Source organism: Dermochelys coriacea, chromosome 10 (genome assembly GCF_009764565.3).
Source record: "Dermochelys coriacea isolate rDerCor1 chromosome 10, rDerCor1.pri.v4, whole genome shotgun sequence".
In the NCBI taxonomy this organism is placed as follows: domain Eukaryota; kingdom Metazoa; phylum Chordata; order Testudines; family Dermochelyidae; genus Dermochelys; species Dermochelys coriacea.
In genome coordinates this window covers 86406636-86428506 of record NC_050077.1, presented here as the reverse complement: position 1 = coordinate 86428506, position 21871 = coordinate 86406636, and the positions used below count along the sequence as shown (strand labels likewise).

At 43.1% G+C, this 21871-nt stretch overlaps 1 protein-coding gene across 2 annotated transcripts in view; it reads right to left on the bottom strand.

The window, feature by feature from the left end:
* The window catches only part of IQGAP1 (IQ motif containing GTPase activating protein 1), a 159683-nt gene that overhangs the window by 42182 nt on the left and 95630 nt on the right, over positions 1-21871 (bottom strand). Inside the window, exons 16-26 of one of the 2 annotated variants that reach the window (XM_038419291.2) lie at positions 19227-19317; positions 17877-18044; positions 17346-17488; positions 16637-16807; positions 12098-12181; positions 11455-11526; positions 11295-11364; positions 10629-10837; positions 3327-3482; positions 2999-3162; positions 1371-1595 (exon numbers count right to left, since the gene is read on the bottom strand). In XM_038419291.2, the coding sequence (XP_038275219.1) occupies positions 1371-1595; positions 2999-3162; positions 3327-3482; positions 10629-10837; positions 11295-11364; positions 11455-11526; positions 12098-12181; positions 16637-16807; positions 17346-17488; positions 17877-18044; positions 19227-19317 (1553 nt within the window). Of the gene's footprint in view, positions 1-1370; positions 1596-2998; positions 3163-3326; positions 3489-10628; positions 10838-11294; positions 11365-11454; positions 11527-12097; positions 12182-16636; positions 16808-17345; positions 17489-17876; positions 18045-19226; positions 19318-21871 lie in introns of both variants that reach the window. The other variant, XM_043493903.1, reaches the window with a different exon arrangement.

Here is a 21871-nt window from a genome sequence, read left to right as displayed (position 1 = left end):
AATAATACAGCATCCTTTTGCAGAGCGCACATGCAGATTGAGCAAGAAGAGGTGCTTTAGTCAATTCCACTTCAAAGCCCAGACAAGTGAGCAGAGTGCTCATTTCAACAACCAAACTGCTCAACGCTTGGATACAAACTAGAAACCTGGGCCTTCTCTGGGGAACAGGTGTAATATGCTCTCTGTGGAAAACAATGCTAAGTAAGCAGGCATCTGTGTTTCACACAAATTGAAGTTTTGGCATAGTCTTCAACGGAAGCTGGGATGATTAAGCTGATAGCCCTTAGGTGTTAGGGCCTGAAGATATACTATAGGATGTTGTCAGTAGAAGGCCCTCAACTCTGAAACTTAACCCCACCCTTAGTCTTAACATAGCCAGTTTTGGCCACCAGAGCATTCTACAAGATCTCTCTCTTTGGACAGAGTAAGGATTTCTGAATGAGCAAACTCAGTTTGTACTGTCAGAGTATTTTAACTGTTGGCAACATTCAGTTTGAATATTTCAGTATGTGTTTTTAAAAATCATTTCTATTTGAACCTATCTCAAGTTCTAGATGCATGCAATGATATGCACTGAGAGAAATAAAACCAACAGGACTGCCTTAGACTATCCAACATAAAGGGGTACCCAACTCTGTTTATGTATCTGGATGCTACTGTAATTAAAAATAAACAATAGTACTAATAAAGAGAATTGCAACTCTTTGCCATTTACAAAATATAGCAAGTTTTTCACTTGCTATAGGATGGTCACTCTTATGGAGATATCAAACAGTGCCTGTGTAAGGCAGAAAAAATGAAGAGAACACTGACAAGTAAAAGCTCTTCCACTCCTGACCTAATATAAGTGGTATAGAAATTAGCATTAAATGTGGCACCTGAAGCATCAAAGCTTACCCCCTTACTCTGAGAATCCTCAATATTCCAGGATAGGGAGGAGGAAGGATATCTGTTAAATTACTACAAAATTGCACACCACAGCATTTATTGTATGTATCTCACTTCAAATGCACGCTATGCAACCAAAACTGACAAGAAGCTGATTCCTGATAAGAGACTATGAAGAAAGTTATAGTTCAGAAAGTACCCCTTAGATGTCTGATTAACTCTTTAAAGCAGGTGATGCCAAGGTCTATTTCCCTTTCCTGTAGGAAAGATGAAAGCCTTTCTTGACACTTTAGATAGGTAGCCTGTTAGGTCACATTCCATCATCAATTTTACAACTACCCAACAGGAATTGATTTGATGACTGAAACATTCTTTAAACCCAGTGGAAATTGGGAAGAGAAACTCAGTGAAGCCAGAGAGACAAAAACCAGATAATGTAAGGCAGCTGAGAGGTAAAAAAGCAAAGTAGTAAGTTTCCACACCTGGCCTCTCCAGTTTGCGACTCCATCTGGTTAACCCAAGATTTGTAAATGTCCACAGGATCAGTTTTGATGTTGAGTGATTTGTCATCCATTATTTCCTTCACGACAGGTGCCAGGATCTGCCTCATTGCATTCTGGCCACGAGCACCACGGTTGAAACTTACCACCATCTTAATAACAGTGGGGTTTCCAGTCACAATCTCATGTATCTGGTCTACTTTTGATCTGGAAGAGAATTAACATGAATAAAAAAAACTAGAAATAGTTTTACCAGTTATGCAACACACACATTTTGTGATGCATGCTTTTTAAGGCAGAATGTGTTAGTTTCATTTGTAAAGCTGGTAGATTTTTACAAAATTTCAATGAAACAAGTTACAACAAAGAGTGCATTAAGGAGACTCATGGTGCCTGGCTCATGTGTACTAGGAGGCAGCATGGAGAACAAAATTTAGCATCTTCATCTAAGATATGTAGCATAGCTGACTGTTGCCCAGAATACCATGGCTTAGAATTGTTACAGCACATTTTGCACTTCATTTTTAAAAACACTTTAAAAACATTTTTGTGGGGAGGGGAGGGAGAGAGAGAGAGAGAGAGAGAATGGGTGTGTTTTGGAGCAGGGTAGGGAAGATATGTACAGTATTCTTTCACTATAAAAGACAATTCATCATAGAAGACTAGGAGAAAAACTACATTAGTGCTAGCATGACTCACTGAGAGCATGAAAACAACAAACTAACAGAAAAGTCTCCAGAGAGATAGTTTATATTCTTTTTCAGTGATGAGGCCCCAGATGTGCACTGGGAGGAATTGGACTATGACGTGACATGACCACAAAGAATGTACCGAGCCTGTGTCCACAAACTGTAAGAATGTATACTATAAGAATGTAAACTACTACAGCATTATTGAGTGCTTGCATTCTCAATAGCTGTTGAAAATCCAGGATAAGCTGAGTTTGCACTTCAGTTTCTTGGACTTGTCTACATTGCAAGTTACTGTGCAGCAAGCCAGAACGCAAATCTATAGTGCATCAGATTGCCATGCAGTAACATCCTGTGTGATCACTGCTACAGCACAGTAAAAGTCCTGCATTGTGGTTTAGTATACTGCTGCAAAGATAGTGTCCTCATAGCAATCTACTGCATGGCAAGTTGGTGCACTGGAGATTCACACTCTAGCTTGCTGTGCAGTAACTTGTCATATAGACAAGCCCTGGCTGTCCTTTTCAAAGCTCCTTATTGGCTTACAAAGCTGGAGCTACTCTAGGCATAACAGCAGTTTAAATCACTTTACATTTTGGTTACATGGTTTTCCAAAACAGATTCATTTAGCCACAGTTTTCCTCCTCAGAAAAGCAGATGCTTTTAATCTAAAATAAAATCATCCTAAAACCCAATGTAAAGAGGCTTGTTTTCTCCTCAATGGCTATTATTGAATAGCTCCTCTCCAAGCTAACAGATATTTCTTTGTGCTTCAGGGAAAACCAAATTATTCTTAGACAGAAACTGAAGACTCAAGCATGAACAGGGATAAACTGTGTAGCAGAAGACATCAGGTGATAAATGCTATCATAATAACGGTCCTTTAAGCCATCTGTATGGCAAGCCCATGGCAGCACATACTTGATTTCTTCCTGCAGCGCTGTCTGGAAAAGCCGAAGTAACAGGTATTCTTCCCTCTGATTGGATGCATAGTTATACAGCGTGAAGATCACAGAATCCATAAACTTGGTGGATTTGTTCTGAGGCATCTGAAAAATCAGCTTGGCCAGGTAGGTGGGATTAGTCTACAATAACAACAAAAAAAGGTTCAGCATTCACTCCCATAAAGGCCAGGATGACTGATGGCAATAGTGGGTCCAAGCACAGTTCACAAATAACTGATTCAAGACATAGAATTCTCCATGGAAAGAGGCTGTCAAAAGCTCTAAGCCTTAGGGGAGCTGCTTACCTGAAGCAAGTAGAACAGATGCTGATACGCTTCCAGCTTCTCCCTCTTCTCTTTGCTTAGAGCCTTCAAACCTCCCCTCTGTTTGTTCAGCATCATCATGTCAGACAGCTGTTCCTTGTTCTTCTTGGTAAGTTTCTTACTGTGAGATACAACATCCTGCAAAGACAAACAGAGAGAGATTCAAATCTAACTTAAATCTCCCAAATCCTCATTCACATTTTTTTAAAAATCGTGTCCTTTTAATCTCTATATTTATTAACGCTGCACAGAGAATTATGCACAATTTTATACCTGGATGTGCTATGGACACTGAACTGGTTTAATTAGTTGATGATTTTCTGCTAGCAATGATCAAGAATAGCATTTCCATGGTGATTTAATTAAATCCATCAGCTGCATTCAATACAACTAGCCATAAGGTGTTCCTCACTCGATTGCAGCCATGGGCTGGAATAAACCATCATTGTGCAGTAGTTGTTTCTTTCTTAGTGGATCCAGAGTGTTGTCCTGAGAGACTGCTCACTTCCCTGAGGGCCCACTCTTGGGGTACTGTGGGGCTCAAGGTGCACATGAAACTGCTGGATCACAATGTGATTTGGTTTGGAATGAGGTCTTCAATATGTGGATTACAGACAAAGCCTGTTTTATTGAATCTGCCAGGTACAATTTACTGATTTACCCAGAGTCCTGGATGATGGTTAGCTGACAGACTCAATAAAAGGTAGGACTGAAATAAGCAGAGATACTCAGGTTCACAACCTCAGGGTCCTGTCTGATATGCAGCTGCTTATGCACATCCAGATTTTGTTATTATGAATCAAGTTTATTATGGTAGTGCCTAAGGGACACCCACAAAAATGGGGCCACATTGTGCTAAGAGCTGTACAAACAGAGTAGTACACATTCCCTCCCCCAGGTTTCAGAGTAGCAGCCGTGTTAGTCTGTATTCGCAAAAAGAAAAGGAGTACTTGTGGCACCTTAGAGACTAACAAATTTATTAGAGCATAAGCTTTCGTGAGCTACAGCTCACTTCATCGGATGCATCCCCCAAGCAGCTTACAAACTAAACAGACTAGATAGACATGGAGGGAAGGGTATAACACAAGCGAAGTGAACAATGGGATGGGAGCAATGCTCACATTAGTCCCACAGTTTATTTATTTATATATATAAAATATATACATTTATTTTGCTAGGTTTACTTAGAGGATTAACTAATTGAGAAGAAAAAGGTATAGAAGGGAGTAAAGGGGACAGGTAAGGAAAGAAGAAGGTAAGGGGGGCAGGTGTAAAGTGAAGTTGAGATGAAGAGACTGTGAGGGAGAGGAAAGGAGGGGGCTGGAGCAAATATGAGGAAGATTAATAAGACTGGGACTTTTCTGCTTGGAAGAGATGACTAAGGGGGAATATATAGAGGTCTATAAAATCATGACTGGAGTGGAGAAAGTAAATAAGGAAATATTTACTCCTTCTCATAACACAAGAACTAGGGGTCACCAAATGAAATTAATAGGCAGCATGTTTAAAACAAACAAAAAGTAAGTATTTCTTCACACAACACAGTGTCAACCTGTGGAACTCTGCCAGAGGATGTTGTGAAGGCCAAGACTATAACAGAGTTCAAAAAAGAACTAGATAATTTCATGGAGGATAGGTCCATCAATGGCTATCAGCCAGGATTGGCAGCGATGGCGTCCCTAGCTTCTGTTTGCCAAAAGCTGGGAATGAGTGACAGGGAATGGATCACTTGACGATTAGCTGTTCTGTTAATTCCTTCTGGGGCACCTGGCATTGGCCACTGTCGGAAGACAGGATACTGGGCTAGATGGACTTTTGGTCTGACCCAGTATAGCTGTTTTTATGTTCTAAATAGCAGCATAGGGTAGAGAAAGTCCAGCCAAAACTATAGAAACTTCTTGGAATGTCCAGAGATAAGGTCTGGATGCTTCTACTCTTTCCAGCTGGAGACTCTGGCTGTTTCCTTTCTGCGGTTTTCTGCCAAGGCAACACTGGCGGAAGGGGTGAAGAAGCGAAACATTACCTGGGTCCCAGTGCCCAGAATATGTGGGAGGGTATCCCCCAGCATAGTTCTGGGTTGGCAAGGGCACCTTCTATTGCTGACACTTGGCCAAGGTTTCAGCCTCTTTCAAGGCAGGACCTTGCCACAAGGATCCAGACCTTTGTCACTCTGAGACTGGATTATAGTCATGCTCTCCACAGCAGTTAAATCTTAAACTGTTCAAAACTTCAACTAGTGCACAATGTTGTAGACAGTCTGTCAAAGAGCCTCACTCGTGTAGCAAATTACATCTGTGCTCTGTGATTTGAACTCTCTTCCAATTTATTTTTGGGTGTCATATGAGGTGTTGGCTTTAACCAATAAAACTTTAAACAGGTTGGGGATCTTTATTGCCTTAGAAATCACCTCTCTCCATGCGATACCATGCCAGATGAGAGAAGTCAAAAGTATTCAAGCTAACAAGCCCCTGATTTAATCACAAAAGGATAGGAGGCAGGGAATTCCGACTGACGAGCCTTCCACTGTGGAATGTGCTGCCCCATGAGTTAAACACAGCCCTAATATGTTGGCCATGTTGTCTCTTCTCCTAGGCTTTACCTTGTACAAGGGGTGTGATGAGCAGCTGGGTGGTCAGGGTTGGCATGCTCACATTGTGAAGGTGTTTGTACTGAAGCTGAGCACTGTCAATCTGGTCAATTGTCCTTGCAGCTGAAGCAGCCAAGTGTTTTTCTCTTCCACTGAGGCCAAAATGAACAATGAAACCTTGCAAACGGGCCATTCTGGTATCCTCTTTGCTGGCGGCAAAAGTAAAATTGGTGCCTGGAACGTTCGAACATTGTCTGAAACAGCTAAAGCCGTTCTCCTCATCAAGCGGTTGAAAAGCCTGAACATTGGTATCTGTGCTTTATCTGAAATGCGCTGGCCAGGAAGTGATGAAATGAAAGGAAGGACTGTATGTTTTTATTCTCAGGCTGCCCTGATGGGTTGTTCCAGAAGTGGGTGGCTGTTATACGTTCACCCAATGCCCGATGGGCATTGCAGGGCTGATGAGTGATTAATGAGTGACTATCAGAGTCTGCTTCTGTACCAGCTACTGGAATCTTACCATTACCACAGTGTATGGTCCCATCAACACCAAGGCCAACAATGCGACTGCAGACAATTTTTCCCAGTAACTACACTCAATCCTTAATGAAACCCTGAGAAGAGCTGTTGTCCTGGGTGATTTTAATGCTGAGGTAGGAAAGGATAATGGCACCTGGGCCAGTATTCTCAGGAAGTTTTGATATTGGGCAGAAGAACAGAAATGGGCAGCAAATGTTAGAATTAGCGATTGCCAATGACATGGTGATTGATTCTTCCATCACCCAAAGATGGAAGCCGATATGGTTCTGCCCATATGTTTTCACTAGGACTGTTATTGATTGTGTTTTCATTAATTGTTATCAGTCAACAGTCATAGATATATGAGTTTGCAAAGGTATTAAACAGGACACTGACAATCTGCTTCTGCTGATAAAAGTGCGCCTCTGATTTAGAAGACTGCCAAATTATTGAGTCTAAATCAGTCTGATTTAATTAAAGACTCGTATTACAACCAAGCTATCACACAGCTTTCTCGTCTGAACTGCTTAAGCATTAGAGACTGAAGTCTCATTCTGTCTGTCATCTGATGAGGAATGGCTTTGTTTCAAACTATCAGTGCTGACCGCTGCCAGCTCAGTGTTGACTGCTGCCAGCTCAGTGCTGGGGCCTCAACCCTCCAATTTTCATCCATGGATCAGTGAGGAGATACTCCCAGCAGCTGGAGTTGGGCGGGTGGGGGAAACACAAACAAGGGCTGTGATTTGAGTCTTTAAAGACAAGTTGCTGAGAGCAAAAGCAAAGGCTGAATGGGTTTGACTTTGGAATGCCATCAAATCACTGTATAAGAAGATAAGGAATCCTGGTGGTTGTCTCAGACAGTCAGTTTAGAACAGGCTACTGCCAGGCACCATCTCAGCACACTCTAGTTAACTTTACAGTGTTTGCATCAGAAGGTGGCACCTTCTTGATTAGTAAGAATTAGAACAGCAATATTGGCCAGAGCCTGTGGTATCAGTTGTAGCAATGGGAAGATAATTTCAAGATGCTCCTCAATTGTCTGTCACCTTCAGCCCCTCTTCCATTTGAGAAGGGACAGGAAGTTCTGGTAGAGCCACCTTCCTTCAACCAAAAAGAGTCCATAAGCTGCAGTCTGGGAACAGATGACGGGTTTGCAACATTACCCCTGAGTTGCTGAAAACACATGAGAGTATTGCTGTACTGTCGCTGCAAAGGCTCTTCTAGACCATCTGGCATTCTAATCTCATCCCCAATGACTGGAAGAATTGGTAATTTGTTCAAAAAGGGCAATAAGGCAACTACATGGGTATTACTCTTACTTCCAGGGAAAAATCTGCTTCCTTACTAATATCTCCAATCAATGATGTACTTCATGGCAAAGACCGGGGTACTCAGTGTGGCTTTAAGACGGGTCATTCTACTATCTATCCGGTCTTTATCTTGAGGCAGCTTTTTGAGTAGATGGTTGAATTTTAATATGCCATGCTCAGCACTTGTTATAGACTTCACCAGACATTTTATTCAAGTGCATTGAACAAATCTATGGAATCTAATGAGGTGACTCAATGTCCCTGGAAGACAGGGATAGAAGAGCTCTGTAATGGAATGGAAAGCTGTGTTAGTCAATGGCAGATATATGGCATGGTTTCCTATCTCGATGGGAGTTCAGCAAGGCTTTGTTCTGTTACCACTGTTCAATATCGGCATGAACTAATTGATAGATAAGCTTGAGGAGGCAACTGTTAGTAGTGTTGAGCTGAACATCATTCTGCTTTGAGAGCTCAAATATGCCAATGACACAGTCTTGTTGGTGAAACACTGCAGCTGATGGCCGATCTGGTTGGGAAAGAAGCAGCGTGCATTGGTCTGGTTATTAATTCAGACAAAACTAAGTCCCTAGCCGTTACCATCAAAGCACCCACCAGCTCAGTATTAACCTGTCCCAAGGGGAGACTGAGTGTCAGCTGTTAAATATTTGGGCAGTATCACAGACGGTGCTGGAAAGATTTAGGAACTTGTATAACAGCAGCTGCTGCCATATGTCATGTTGTTCAGCAGTCTCCTGAGCTTGGTAAGTTTATGGGGGAACAGTAAGATGAGACTGCCTACAATGGCATGTAGCCAACCTGTGACTGTTAGTAGCAAAATATCCCCAATGGCTGGTGATGAGATATTAGATGGGGAGGGCTCTGAGTTACAGCAGAGAATTCTTTCCCAGGTTTCTGGCTGGTGGGTCTTGCCGAAATGCTCAGGGTCCCACTGACTCATATTTGGGGTCAGGAAGCCATTTTCCCGGTCAGATTGGCAGAAGATCCTGGGGGGTTTTCGCCATAGAATCATAAAATCACAGAATCTCAGGGTTGGAAGGGACCTCAGGAGGTCCTCTAGTCCAACCCCCTGCTCAAAGCAGGAGCAGTGCCCAATTTTTGCCCCAGATCCCTAAATGGCCCCCTCAGGGATTGAACTCACAACCCTGGGTTTAGCAGGCCAATGCTCAAACCACTGAGCTATCCCTCCCCCCATTCTTGTGCATCATGGGGCACAGGTCACTTGCAGATTTAAACTAGAGTATATGGTGGATTCTCTGTAACTTGAAGTCTTTAAATCATGTTTTGAGGATTTCAGTAACTCAGCCAGAGGTTAGGGTGTATTTCAGGAGTGGGCGGCAAGGTTCTGTGGCCTGCAACGTGAAGGAGGTCAGACTAGATGATCATGATGGTCCCTTCTGACCTTAAAGTCTATGAGTCGATGAGGATGTTGTAACATCAAGCTTGCTACAAAGCTGTGGATCTATAAAACCAAAATCATACTCCCTCTATTGTATGGAAGTGACATATGGGTACTAAGGAAAGCTGAAGAACCCCAGATTGACATTTGTCATTCTCGTCGTCTTCATCAGCTGACCCATGTCACATCTCATAAACAAGGCTATTAAAAACTGAACCTAGTAACCATCTCCAGTCAGCTCTGGTTCAGTTTTGGCAGCCTTCTTGATACAGACATATTATTAGAATGGAAGACTAATGCATTCTTATGCATCTGTATCAAAGAATGTCACTATGTGACTAGCGATCATGTGAGTGTCAAAAGCTTCAGTGGCGCAGTAAGATTGCCAGTGATTGACAAACTGAGTATACAACCAGACCACTTTAAGCATGTTGCCAGAGATTGATGCAGGTGGTGCTCTATTTGAAAGGCCATGTTCCTTTGGGATTTGCCATAATGAGGATGATGATGGGTGGGGGATGGTGGGAGAGCTGTGTGTGGGGGTAGAGGGAAAGATGGTGGGACTGAGTAGGATTTATCACCTTTACACATTGGCTCCAGCTGCTGCTGCTTTTACAGCATCTGTGAATGTGCCCAATGTAGTAGGTGTGTGCATTTTTAAAATTAAAATAAAAGTATTTTGCTTACGTGCCGGAGTTAAAGGGCTAAATTCTCCAACATTCTTACTTATGTAATGCATGTATTACTTTTATAACCATTTTAGAGATGGGGACACTGAGGCACAGAGGGATGAAGCAATTTTACCAAAGCCCCTCAGCAAACCAGAACCAGATTAGAATTCAGGACTTCTAGTCACTCATTTGTCTCTAGTCAATTCTATCCTCTCTGTGAAGCATTTCAACAACAAACCCCCTAAGATATTTGCCACAATTTACAGTAGAGCCTTCCCTGGGCTTATCATGTGTCTGATCCACAGTACCTAATTTAGACTCTATGCTACTGGGGCAGTGACTATGTCTCTGTTCTATTCCGTGCTGGCAACATTGATGCCATAGGCTCTTAAATAATAATTAATTAAAGGGGCACAGCAGTAATATTTTTGCTTTGAACAATCACCATCATCTTTAACAAACCTCTCGCTCAGGCAGCAACCTCAGAAGGCCCCCACATCATCTCTTTCTTCTTGCTTGGCTATCTCTGAAGCATTTCTTTTCTTTCCTTCTTTCAGTTGTGCTACAACCACCCACTTGTCCTTCTGAATCCCCATCAACTTCCACTTGTCTTGACTATCGCTCAGAGGCCCTCTGTTTCACATGTACTTCCTTCCCCACAGTGGGACTGATTGTTCAATTAGTAGAGCTGTCTAGAACAGTTTAAAGCAAGGTCTCTCCATGATCTGGTCTATATGCCTGACTCTGTTCTTTGGCTTTCCCTATTAGTGTGCTTCATACCTGCAATGTGATTTTGTTTTTCACAAGAAGTCCAATTTTGATGTCCATCAGATTGAGGTCATTTTCCAATTGCTGATTGGATCGGATAAGGGTCACAACCTCCTCACGCAGCTTCATTAGGTCAAGCTCCTCCTGAAAATCTTGATCACTTTGATCCAGTAAGTGGACAAATTTCCGGACCACAGCCATAGGTGGGTCTTCAGCACTGACTAAAAGGAAATGAAGAAGTATCAGGCAAAGAGAGAGAAATCAATGAATACACATTTTAATAGCATATGAAGTATCTATCACCTGACAAATTTAGCACCACACAATATAAACAGCTTCTAGAAAGATTTGGAATTACTTATTTTTGGACAAAATGTGAGCATAACCTGCAACAAAGGAAAGAGTCACACAAATATCAAATCTAGGCCACTTTGTGATGCCCAGGTTAATTGAGAAGCTGCAGTTCTACCCATCAGTAGCTACAGTGACGTCTGGATTTAAAATCTCTCACCCTCAGTGTTCCCCAACCTTACACATTCCCATACCAATACCACCCCAAATACCTTCCATACTACTACTCTTCTAAATGGTCTACAGTGATGCAGACTACTTTAGCAGTGTGCCATGGAAATACCAACTCTTCAGGTATATAAGCTTCATTCCCTTGGCAATACTTACTGAGAGTTTTGTAGTCATCTCGTGCTTTATTTGCACGAATAAAAGCCTGGATTTTTACAATGTCATTTATCTAGGAGGAAAAAAAAAATCTCACATCATTTCATTCACAGTGTAATACAGAAAATATATATTAAAACTAGTGTAGCAGAGAGTGTCTTACATGGTCTCTGAAATACTGCAGACGATCTCTGTACCGCTTTCTGGCTTGATGCATCCTGGTCATTGATTGAATCTGTGAAGTAGTAATGAGATACTCAGATAAAGATAAATTCTTTCCTCCAAGACAAGGTCCCACAACAACCTTATTGCCACAAAGACATTGAGGAATTAGCAGGAATTTAAAGAAATGCAACAAAAATTATCAGAGAGCTGAAGGGATTGATGCTAAATATGTAAATTTTGGCTAAATTACAGATGAGGAAGGAGAGAAACAAATCCTAACATTCTATAAATATTTGAAGGATATCAATGCCAGGAAGAGAGAGGGATTATTTAGGATCGTACATAAGGAGGGGGTATAATTAGGAGAATAGGGTGAAGTTAAGAGAAGGATTTAGGATGAACATTAGAAAAAACTTTCTGACCATGGGATCAGTGAGGCAGTGGAATTTTCCATCGAGAAAAGAGGAAGAAGCCCTGGTGATTTTTAAAACTACACTGGATAAAGAACTAGAAACAGTACATAATCCATGATACTGAATGATTCTGCCCTGGCGCCTGAGGATAGACTACATGACTTAAAAGTTCTTTTCCATCTCTGATTTCTATGACTCTGAGTAGACACACTTCCAAAGAAACTGTACCTTCACTACTTGGTCCTTGTGTGCTCGCAGGTACTCCAAGCGATCTTGGTATTCCTTCCGCTGCTTGTAGCCACGCCATTGAGACTGAAACCAGACAATGCACACATGCACACATACAGAAGTTTACTTTGCAAAGCATTACCATTCTTAACACTCCCATGCTATTCATTGTCCCAAGTTTGCCTTTGTCCAAGTGTAAAATTGAGGATTCGTAATTTATTTTTTTTGAGTATGTGTGAAAAATGTTAGATGCACTATGAGTACATCTACACTGCAGTTAGACATCCGAAGCTGGCTTGTACCATCTTACTCAGGTTCACAGGGCTCAGGCTGAGGGGCTATTTAACTGCAGTGTAGATGTTGGGGCTCAGGCTGCCTGTCAAGCTCTGGGATCCTCCCACCTCAGAGGGTCCAGCCTGAGCCCAAAACATCTACATTGCAATTAAACAGTCCCTCAGCCCGAGCCCGAGTCAGCTAGCACAGTCCAGCCACAGGTTTTTAATTGCAGGGTAGACATATCCTAACAGGCCCCCTTGCCTAATAGTCTTCATTACGGAGTTTACCATGGGCAAGGTGATAAGTATGTGCCTTAAGAAGGGAGCTGGACCACAAAGAAGTGGCTGTCCACATAGATTTAGTGAAGGTGTTCCACATATAAGGGGTGACATGGAAGAAATGCAGTGCTCTTTATGAAAGAGATCCAAATTTGTTAACTTTTGGGAAAAAGACACATTTCTGCAGGCTCTGGGGAAGGGGGTATGGAAAAGCTTGGAGGTATCCAATTGCTGTTTTCTGTGAAAGGATGAAATTTTATTCAGTTTGAAGTATACATACATCTTGTGAAGATAAACTATTCATCAAGTACAGATCAGTCACATATTACACACTGGAAGCATTATTCACTCTCCTCCTGCAAAAAGTGTCCAACCCTCATATCAAATGGTGCTTCTTCCCTCTTCTGACCCCCTAGCTCCTTGAACAACCTGACCACGAAGAGGAGCAACATGGTCCCCCCATCAATCCTGTGGGTGACTCTCATGCCCACTCCCTCCTAACCAAATGTTTCTGCTCTGTTATGAAGCCACTGATCTCTCTGATTCCTGGCCTAAGAGCTACCAGCTCATTCTACATTCCTCCCAGGTGGTTCCAGCTGGATCCAGCTGTACAAGAGGGCAAGTTGCTTCAGCTTCACACCTGAAGGATTACAACAGGTAATAGGAGAAAGGACAGAGTTCACTCCATATAAAAGAGTACTGACCAGTCTTTCCTAGCTCCCAGTTTTTTGCAGATCTCCTGCTTTTGTGTCTGCTCTCTGCTTCCCCAAACTCCTTACTGAGTCTCCAGTTTTGGCCAGCTACAAAGTAGGTGAGGCCAGGTTCTAAGGCCTGATCTACACTACGCAGATAGATTGACGTAAGGCAGCTTACATCGACCTAATTATATCAGTGTGTACACTACAGCCTTGTCCTGCCGATGTATGTGCCCTACTACACCAACATAATAACTTCACCTCCATGAGAGGCATAGGGCTTATGTTGGTGTAGTTAGGACAACAAAGTGTCTATATATACACTGCTAGGTGGCTGGACTGCGCACTCATCTGGGAGCCAGGGCGAGAATGGACCCTGCTCCTGGCTGGCAGCCAGAGTGAGAAGTCTGGGTGCCCCCGGGGGGTTGGGAACATTGGCTATCTTGTCAATTTCACGGCTCCATGGTGGCTGCCTGTCTCCCAGTGGGAGTGTGTGTGGGGGTAAGATGCCGGGGCAGCTGGACGCCGCTCTCCAGGGGTAAGAAGCCCTGGGCAGCTTCTTCCCTGCTCCTGGCGGAGAACAGGGAGGTGAGGGAGGGGGAGCAGCCTGCTAGGAGCCAGGGAGACTATAGGGCAGCTGCGCTTAGGTCGGTGGAAGCACTCCTAGTGAGAATCATAGAATCATAGAATCATAGAATATCAGGGTTGGAAGGGACCCCAGAAGGTCATCTAGTCCAACCCCCTGCTCAAAGCAGGACCAAGTCCCAGTTAAATCATCCCAGCCAGGGCTTTGTCAAGCCTGACCTTAAAAACCTCTAAGGAAGGAGATTCTACCACCTCCCTAGGTAACGCATTCCAGTGTTTCACCACCCTCTTAGTGAAAAAGTTTTTCCTAATATCCAATCTAAACCTCCCCCATTGCAACTTGAGACCATTACTCCTCGTTCTGTCATCTGCTACCATTGAGAACAGTCTAGAGCCATCCTCTTTGAAACCCCCTTTCAGGTAGTTGAAAGCAGCTATCAAATCCCCCCTCATTCTTCTCTTCTGCAGACTAAACAATCCCAGCTCCCTCAGCCTCTCCTCATAAGTCATGTGCTCTAGACCCCTAATCATTTTTGTTGCCCTTCGTTGTACTCTTTCCAATTTATCCACATCCTTCCTGTAGTGTGGGGCCCAAAACTGGACACAGTACTCCAGATGAGGCCTCACCAGTGTCGAATAGAGGGGAACGATCACGTCCCTCGATCTGCTCGCTATGCCCCTACTTATACAACCCAAAATGCCATTGGCCTTCTTGGCAACAAGGGCACACTGCTGACTCATATCCAGCTTCTCGTCCACTGTCACCCCTAGGTCCTTTTCCGCAGAACTGCTGCCGAGCCATTCGGTCCCTAGTCTGTAGCGGTGCATTGGATTCTTCCATCCTAAGTGCAGGACCCTGCATTTATCCTTATTGAACCTCATTAGATTTCTTTTGGCCCAATCCTCCAATCCAGAACACGCTCAACCGCTGCAAGGAGGGTGGTGTGGACATGCACCACCACAGTAATTACTGCGGTGGCTGCAAGTCATAAGAATGACCATACTGGGTCAGATCAAAGGTCCATCTAGCCCAGTATCCTGTCTTTCGACAGTGGCCAATGTCAGGTGCCCCAGAGGGAAAGAACAGAACAGGTAATCGCCAAGTGATCCATCCCCTGTCGCACAATCCCAGCTTCTGGCAAACAGAGGCTAGGGACACCATCCCTGAACATCCTGACTAATAGCCATTGATGGACCTATCCTCCATGAATTTATCTAGTTCTTTTTTGAACCCTGTTATAGTCTTGTTCTTCACAACATCCTCTGGCAAGGAATTCCACAGGTTGACTCTGCATTGTGGAAAAAATACTTCCTTTTGTTTGTTTTAAACCTACTGCTTATTAATTTCATTTGGTGACCCCTAGTTCTTGTATTATGAGAAGGAGTAAACAACACTTCCTTATTTACTTTCTGCACACCAGTCATGATTATCCCCCCTTAGTCATCTCTTTTCCAAGTTGAAAAGTCCCAGTCTTACTAATCTCTCCTCATATGGCAGCTGTTCCATACCCCTAATCATTTTTGTTGCTCTTTTTTTGAACCATTTCCAATGCATCTTTTTTGAGATGGGGCAACCACATCTGTACGCAGTATTCAAGATGTGGGCGTACCATGGATTTATTTATAGGCAATATGATATTTTCTGACTTATTACCTATCCAATTCTTAATGATTCCCAACATTCTATTTGCTTTTTTGACGGCTGCTGCACATTGAGTGGATATTTTTAGAGAATTATGCACAATGACTCCAAGATCTCTTTCTTGAGTGGTAACAGCCAATTTAGACCCCATCATTTTATATGTATAGTTGGGATTATGTTTTCCAATGTGCATTACTTTGCATTTATCAACACTGAAGTCAACCTAATATAGGTTGACTTTATTTTTTAGTAGAGACATACCCTAAGACTTCCTCCGCCTCCTTCTCCTGCCAATTAGGCTACCTTCCCTGCCCTCAACTCCTTCCCTTTTCCAATGACAGAGGTTGTCTTCATGAGACAAATCAGGTCCACGTTGGGATTTTATAAAACGTATGTGTACAATTTACTTTCTCCAACTTTCTGCTATCCCTATGTTGGTAAGTTTGATGCTGCCACCCAGTATTCAGAAAAGTTCCCTTTAGTCCTGGTGCAGTGCCCCCACTAGTTCACTCACAACTTCCAAGAAAGTCACTTTCCAAATATCAAGCACATTCCTTCAGAAGTAGAAAGAAGGTCCTAGGATACAACTATGTCAGAGTGCATCCCCAAGGAAGGGACAGAAGACCCACAAGAGATGGAGCTGATTCAACAGCTCTAATATACTTAAGATATAGTGCAGCCCCAGAGTACATTACTGAGCAATTCCTGAGACAAAATCTTCAACACAAAGCACCTGGCAAACTTCTGTCCCTAAAACAATCATCAATGGTTCACCAAACAATAAACCACTAGAAGGTCTTCTCTGATACATTCCTCTCCCTGCAGTTCTGCCTGAGGAGGAATTTGCTAATTTCACATGAAAAGAGATCAGCAACCTAAACTCTTCAGGGCAGGGGCTAATCTTTCTATTAGATGTTTGTACAGTATGCAACATCCAGCACAATGAGACACTGGTTTCTAGGCAGTACTATAATTCACATAAATAAATAATAATAGTATCACATTATATGTAGTATGGACACAGAAGTAGTCACCCGTAGACAAAGACATAGGACTTCACTACCTGGATACAAGTGATTGCAGGGACTTGCTTCTTCAAGAAATTCATTCTGGAGTTGAATTCCTGGCGAACAAGGTACCCACGGCAGCAAGCCTGCAGCCTGGTAATCAGGTTCTCATTAGCAAGCCAGAGCTGCTCTCTATTGTACGCAGCGGTGACTCCAGAGATAGAGCTCTGAATTAGTGTTATGGAGGAAGAGGCAGTGCAAATCAGAAAAGGAAAAAGGACAGGTAGAGGAAACAAAAATCAAGATGGTAAATTAACTTTCTATATCATGCACAAAATATCCTAAATTATCCTTCAACATACACTGGGATCATGATCTTGAGCTCAAAGTTATGGTGAATTTGCTGAAGTGGCTCCTCTATATACTTTCTCCAGAGAGAAGGAATTTCCTGACACTTGGAGCCAAGGTGAAATACATCATCTATAAAAATCTGCTAGTCCCCAGTAGAAAGGGTGCAAAGCATGTGTATAGCATAATAGCAAAACCAAAAGAGCATGGTGGCACACCCAAAAAGGCACAATTGAGAAGAAGATGTAGCAGCAAATTATTTGTTTTAGTTATTTTTGAACAGCATTATCTTTCAGTCAATAATTCTATTTGGATTTAAGCTTTAACTCGAAGGATAATACTGGGGAGAATTACTCAGGTGAGCAACTACAAAGAACTTCTCTTTTCAGGGAGACAATGAGCACATTATTCTACTACCTGTATCTCCTCCCGGGAGAGCTGGGTATTATTCTGCACAAATCCTGAGAGTTCATCCCAACGTCCCTCTCTGGTTCGCAGGTTATGATAATAATAATAGCCTCCTTTCACCCAGTGCTTCACCCACTCGCTGCCATTGTCCCCTATGAGCAGAAATTGAAGTACAAGAACTGAAGGTGAAGCACAGCCTCCCAGCATAGAGATAACATTCATTAAGTAATCATCAGTACAACTACTTTCAACTATCTGTTCATTGCAGCTAGAAAAGCAGATGTCATTCCCCCAAGACCTTACTGAGCTACCTACCATAACATGCTCCTGAAGTAGAGAACATACTACTAAACATTTAAGTAAAAGTATATCTTCTAAATGTTAAAAAGAAATCCCCTATCCCCTCCACACAACCCTAGATTCCATTCCAGACAGACTTTTTCCCTGGCCTCTGCTTTCCATTCCACCATCACAGATTCATCTGCTTTCTTCTTGCTGGTTTACCATTTAAAATTCAGTTGTACAACCCCCCCAGTTCACCTGCTGCCATTTTTTCTTTCTTGGCTTCTGCCAGGTCATGCTGGTATGTCTCATCACACTCGGGAGTGACTCCATACAGTCCGACATCAGGTGAGCGCAGGGCACTGAGGGTCTGGCCCACATCACCATGGACCACTGCTTCATTAATGGCCAGAATTCCTAAGGAAACTTAGATAATGCACAAAAGAGTGGGTTACCTTGGAATCATTTAATGTCATTATTGTGATACTATAATATTAGAAATTAAAGTAGACAAGAATAAGAATATATTTTATAAAACATGACAGGGGCTAAAAAAAGAATATCAAGAAAAATGTAAGATGACTACTAAAAGCTGGGGAAGGGAGGACAGGAGCCTGGAGAAAATAAAACACTCAGCTACTTTGCCCTCATCGTCAATACAAAGGATGCTGGGGGTTCACATGATAAATGTTACAGAGAATGCAAGAATATAAAAAAATCAGAATACATAAAATGCAAGAAAAAAAATCTCGATAATTTAAAGGTACAGAAGTTAGCAGGGCTCCCACTTGTTTCAGAGAGTTAAAATGACAAATAAAGGAAACTGGTGAAAAGAATTTAAAAAGGCTTTTGATGAAGTCTATAACACCACACCATCAAAGAAACTTAAAAACACAAGGAGAGAGAAAAAATTCTGTCAGGAACTGAAAAAATAGTTGAGATAGGAAACAAAGATCAGGAATCAATCATGGTTTCTGGAGAAAGAAAGGAAGTTAATAGTGAGGTGCCCATGAACCAGTGCTAGGCCTACTGTTCAAGATTTTTTTTTAGGGTATCTGAAAGTTGTGGTGAATAGCACAGGTGAAAAATGCTGATGTACAAAATTATTTAGGTTAGTAAAAATCGGTGCAAATTTGAGGAACTCCAAAAGCATCTAATAAAACTGAGTGATTGGGCAAAATAATGGCAGATTATATTTACCATAGACAAATACAATGTAATATGAACTGGATTAAATCATTTAAATTGTGCGTGCATGCACAAATACACAGATGAGTAATGAATTAGTTGCAGCCTCAGGAAAAAGATTTAGGCATTATTGTGTGCATTTTGGTGAAGACACTTGTCCACTGTGCTGCAGTGGTAAAAAAATACCAAATTGGATGCTTGGATGTATTCAGAAGGTAACATAATAATGTGGAAAAAATAACACTGTTAAAATAACAGTCTGGCCTCACCTTGAATATTGCCTTATGCACATGGACTCCACCTGGAGCACTCCACACTCCTCCAGAGCACTCCACGCAGTGACAGTTTTATGTCTGAACCATCTTGTAGAAAGTTTGAGGATGCCTGATGATGAAGATAAACACTTAATATGAAACTTACATTTCTGTGCTTCCTCTGTGTCCCTGTTGGATCGAAGAATCCCATCCTGAATTTCATCCAACCACAGCACAGCTGTCTCATCCTGAGTGTCCTAAAGAAAAATGGAAAAAAGCTCATCTCCAGCTGTGCATCTAAAATAATTGTGCCTAGTGAAGTAAATTGCGCACATATCAAGTGTTCACACATTAAGTTTCAAACACAGAGGAAAAAACCCCACATTCCTCTCCAGATACTCTGCATTTGACGACAGCACAAGAATTAAAATATTCATGTGTTCCTGTGACCAGCAGAGTCTGCTACAGCCATAACTCAAGCAGGTTCTTCTATTCTTCTCCCATCATCTCATTTCCAAAGATAAACTTGCTGAGGAAGGGAGAGCAACTGATAGATTCTAATATTGTACATAGCTCTAATAAGCAGAGATCAGGGACACGAGAGCAAAAGGCCACTGAATTAGCACCAAGTAGCCTAAAGCCACTTGGAGGACATTGTTTCCCTGATAGTATGGGAAGACGACTTTAGCCCAGCGTGGGCAAACTTTTTGGCCCGAGGGCCACATCTAGATATGGAAATTGTATGGCAGGCCATGAATGCTTACTAAATTGGGGGTTGGGGTGCAGGACAGGGTGAGGATTCTGGCTGGGGGTGCAGGCTCTGTGGTGGGACCACAAATGAGGAGTTCAGGGTGCAGGAGAGGGCTCTGGGGTGGGACAGGGGGGTGGGGTTGGGGGGGACGTGAGGGCTCCAGTTGGGAGTGCAGGCTCTGGGGTGGGGCTGGGGATGAGGGGTTGGGGGTGCAGGAAGGTGCTCCAGGCTGGGACCAAGGGGTTAGGAGGGCAGGAGGGGGGATCAGGGCTGGGGCAGGGGTGCATAAGGGGGTCAGGGGTGTAGGCTCAGGGCGGCGCTTACCTCAAACAGCTCCTGGAAGCAGCAGCATGTCCCCTCTCCAGCTCCTTATGCAGGGGCGCGGCCAGGCAGCTCTGCACACTGCCCTGTTCACAGGCACCACCACTGCATCTCCCATTGGCCGTGGTTCCCGGTGAATGGGAGCTGCCCACATGGCGCTTGGGGTAGGGACAGCGCACTGAGCCCCCTGGCTGCCCTTATGCGTAGGAGCCGGAGGGGGGATACGCTGCTGCTTCTGGGAGCCATGTGGAGCCATGGCACACACGGAGTGGGGCAAGCCCGACCCCGCTCCCTGGCTGGAGCACTGGAGCAGGGCAAGCCCCCAACCCCACTTGCCGGTGGGAGTTCGAGGACCGGATTAAAAGGTCTGAAGGGCCACATACAGCCCCCAGACTGTAGTTTGCCCACCCATGCCCCAGCCTATGTACAAAGAGGCTACAAAACATGTGACAAAAGTTCTTAAACATGATTCAAACTTGGTTTCTCCCCATCCACATTCCGAGGCCAAAAAGCGTTAGAATGGTCTTTGGCTGGAAGTGCGTTTAAACAGACTTTAAACTAAGCATGGGAACCCTGTTTAACAGGCCATTGTATATAGGGCCTTCATCACACACACTAAACTGCTTTGATTGGACTTTGAACAAAACTATTCAGCTGTGTTTATGTGCAGGAGACTGAGATGAGGGAAAAGGGGTAGAAGTTTAACAAAGACCCAAAACATAAGCATGAAGAACAAATGACCTTGCAGCTGCCAAGTATAGTCTCTCTCCACCCACCATTTGCTTCCTGTTGCTAATTACTAAAAACAGAAACCACCTTCCTCAGCCCTCACTGTACAAACAGAATACAGCAAACACTCAACTCCAGCACAAAGTGCACCACTGCCATACAACATAAAGAGCCACTCTACAGCGGGAAACGGGTTTTGAGGGTCAATTCCAAAAGAGGCATTTCCTAATATATCCTCTGAATTTGCCCTATTAACATAGTTTAATTCTGTAGCTTTAAGACAGGTCACAACAATGACCTGGATATCTGTCCCTTTCACTCAAGAGAGCAACATGTCCAAAACAGGCAGCTTTCAACTAAAAGTCAACCTGATCCCAGGAGAATGGCAGAAGGAGAGAAACTGTCCAAGTGGACAAAGGTAACAACTTTGCACACTCCAATCTCTGCTAGTAAAAGTCAATCCACAGAATGTTAGGATGACTAGGATGGCTTTGGAAAAAAACCCACACATTTAGCATTGCAGGGCTTCAGCCACATGCAGTGAATAGTAAAGAAACTGTTACTCTTTCTTCTCTATGAAAAAAAGACCTTGCTTTTGACTTCTCTAAAAATTTCCACATGTACTATTGCCTGGAAAATGTCACCATACAGTAGCCCACCATCCAAGGAGAAACTAAGTGACTGTTACTCGTGGCAATCATACAGTCAGTCCAAGATACACACATTTACTAGCCAGTACTAGTCAGGTTGAAGATTTTCACTATTTTCCTTCTATACTGTAGTCTAATATCTCAATTTCTAAAATTACTCCAAGTGCAGCTGGGAGGGGCCCTGAAGCTGAGTTAATGCCCAAAAAAGGCAATTTCACCCCAACTGCAGTTACCAGCCCAGCCTGGCACAAGCTCCCAGCATACTAAAAGGAGCTCATTATTTCACACTGACTCAGCAAAAGGAAATGATTCAACCCCAGATCAGTTCCTGAGAGATGTTAACCCTTTCGGGCCCTCATT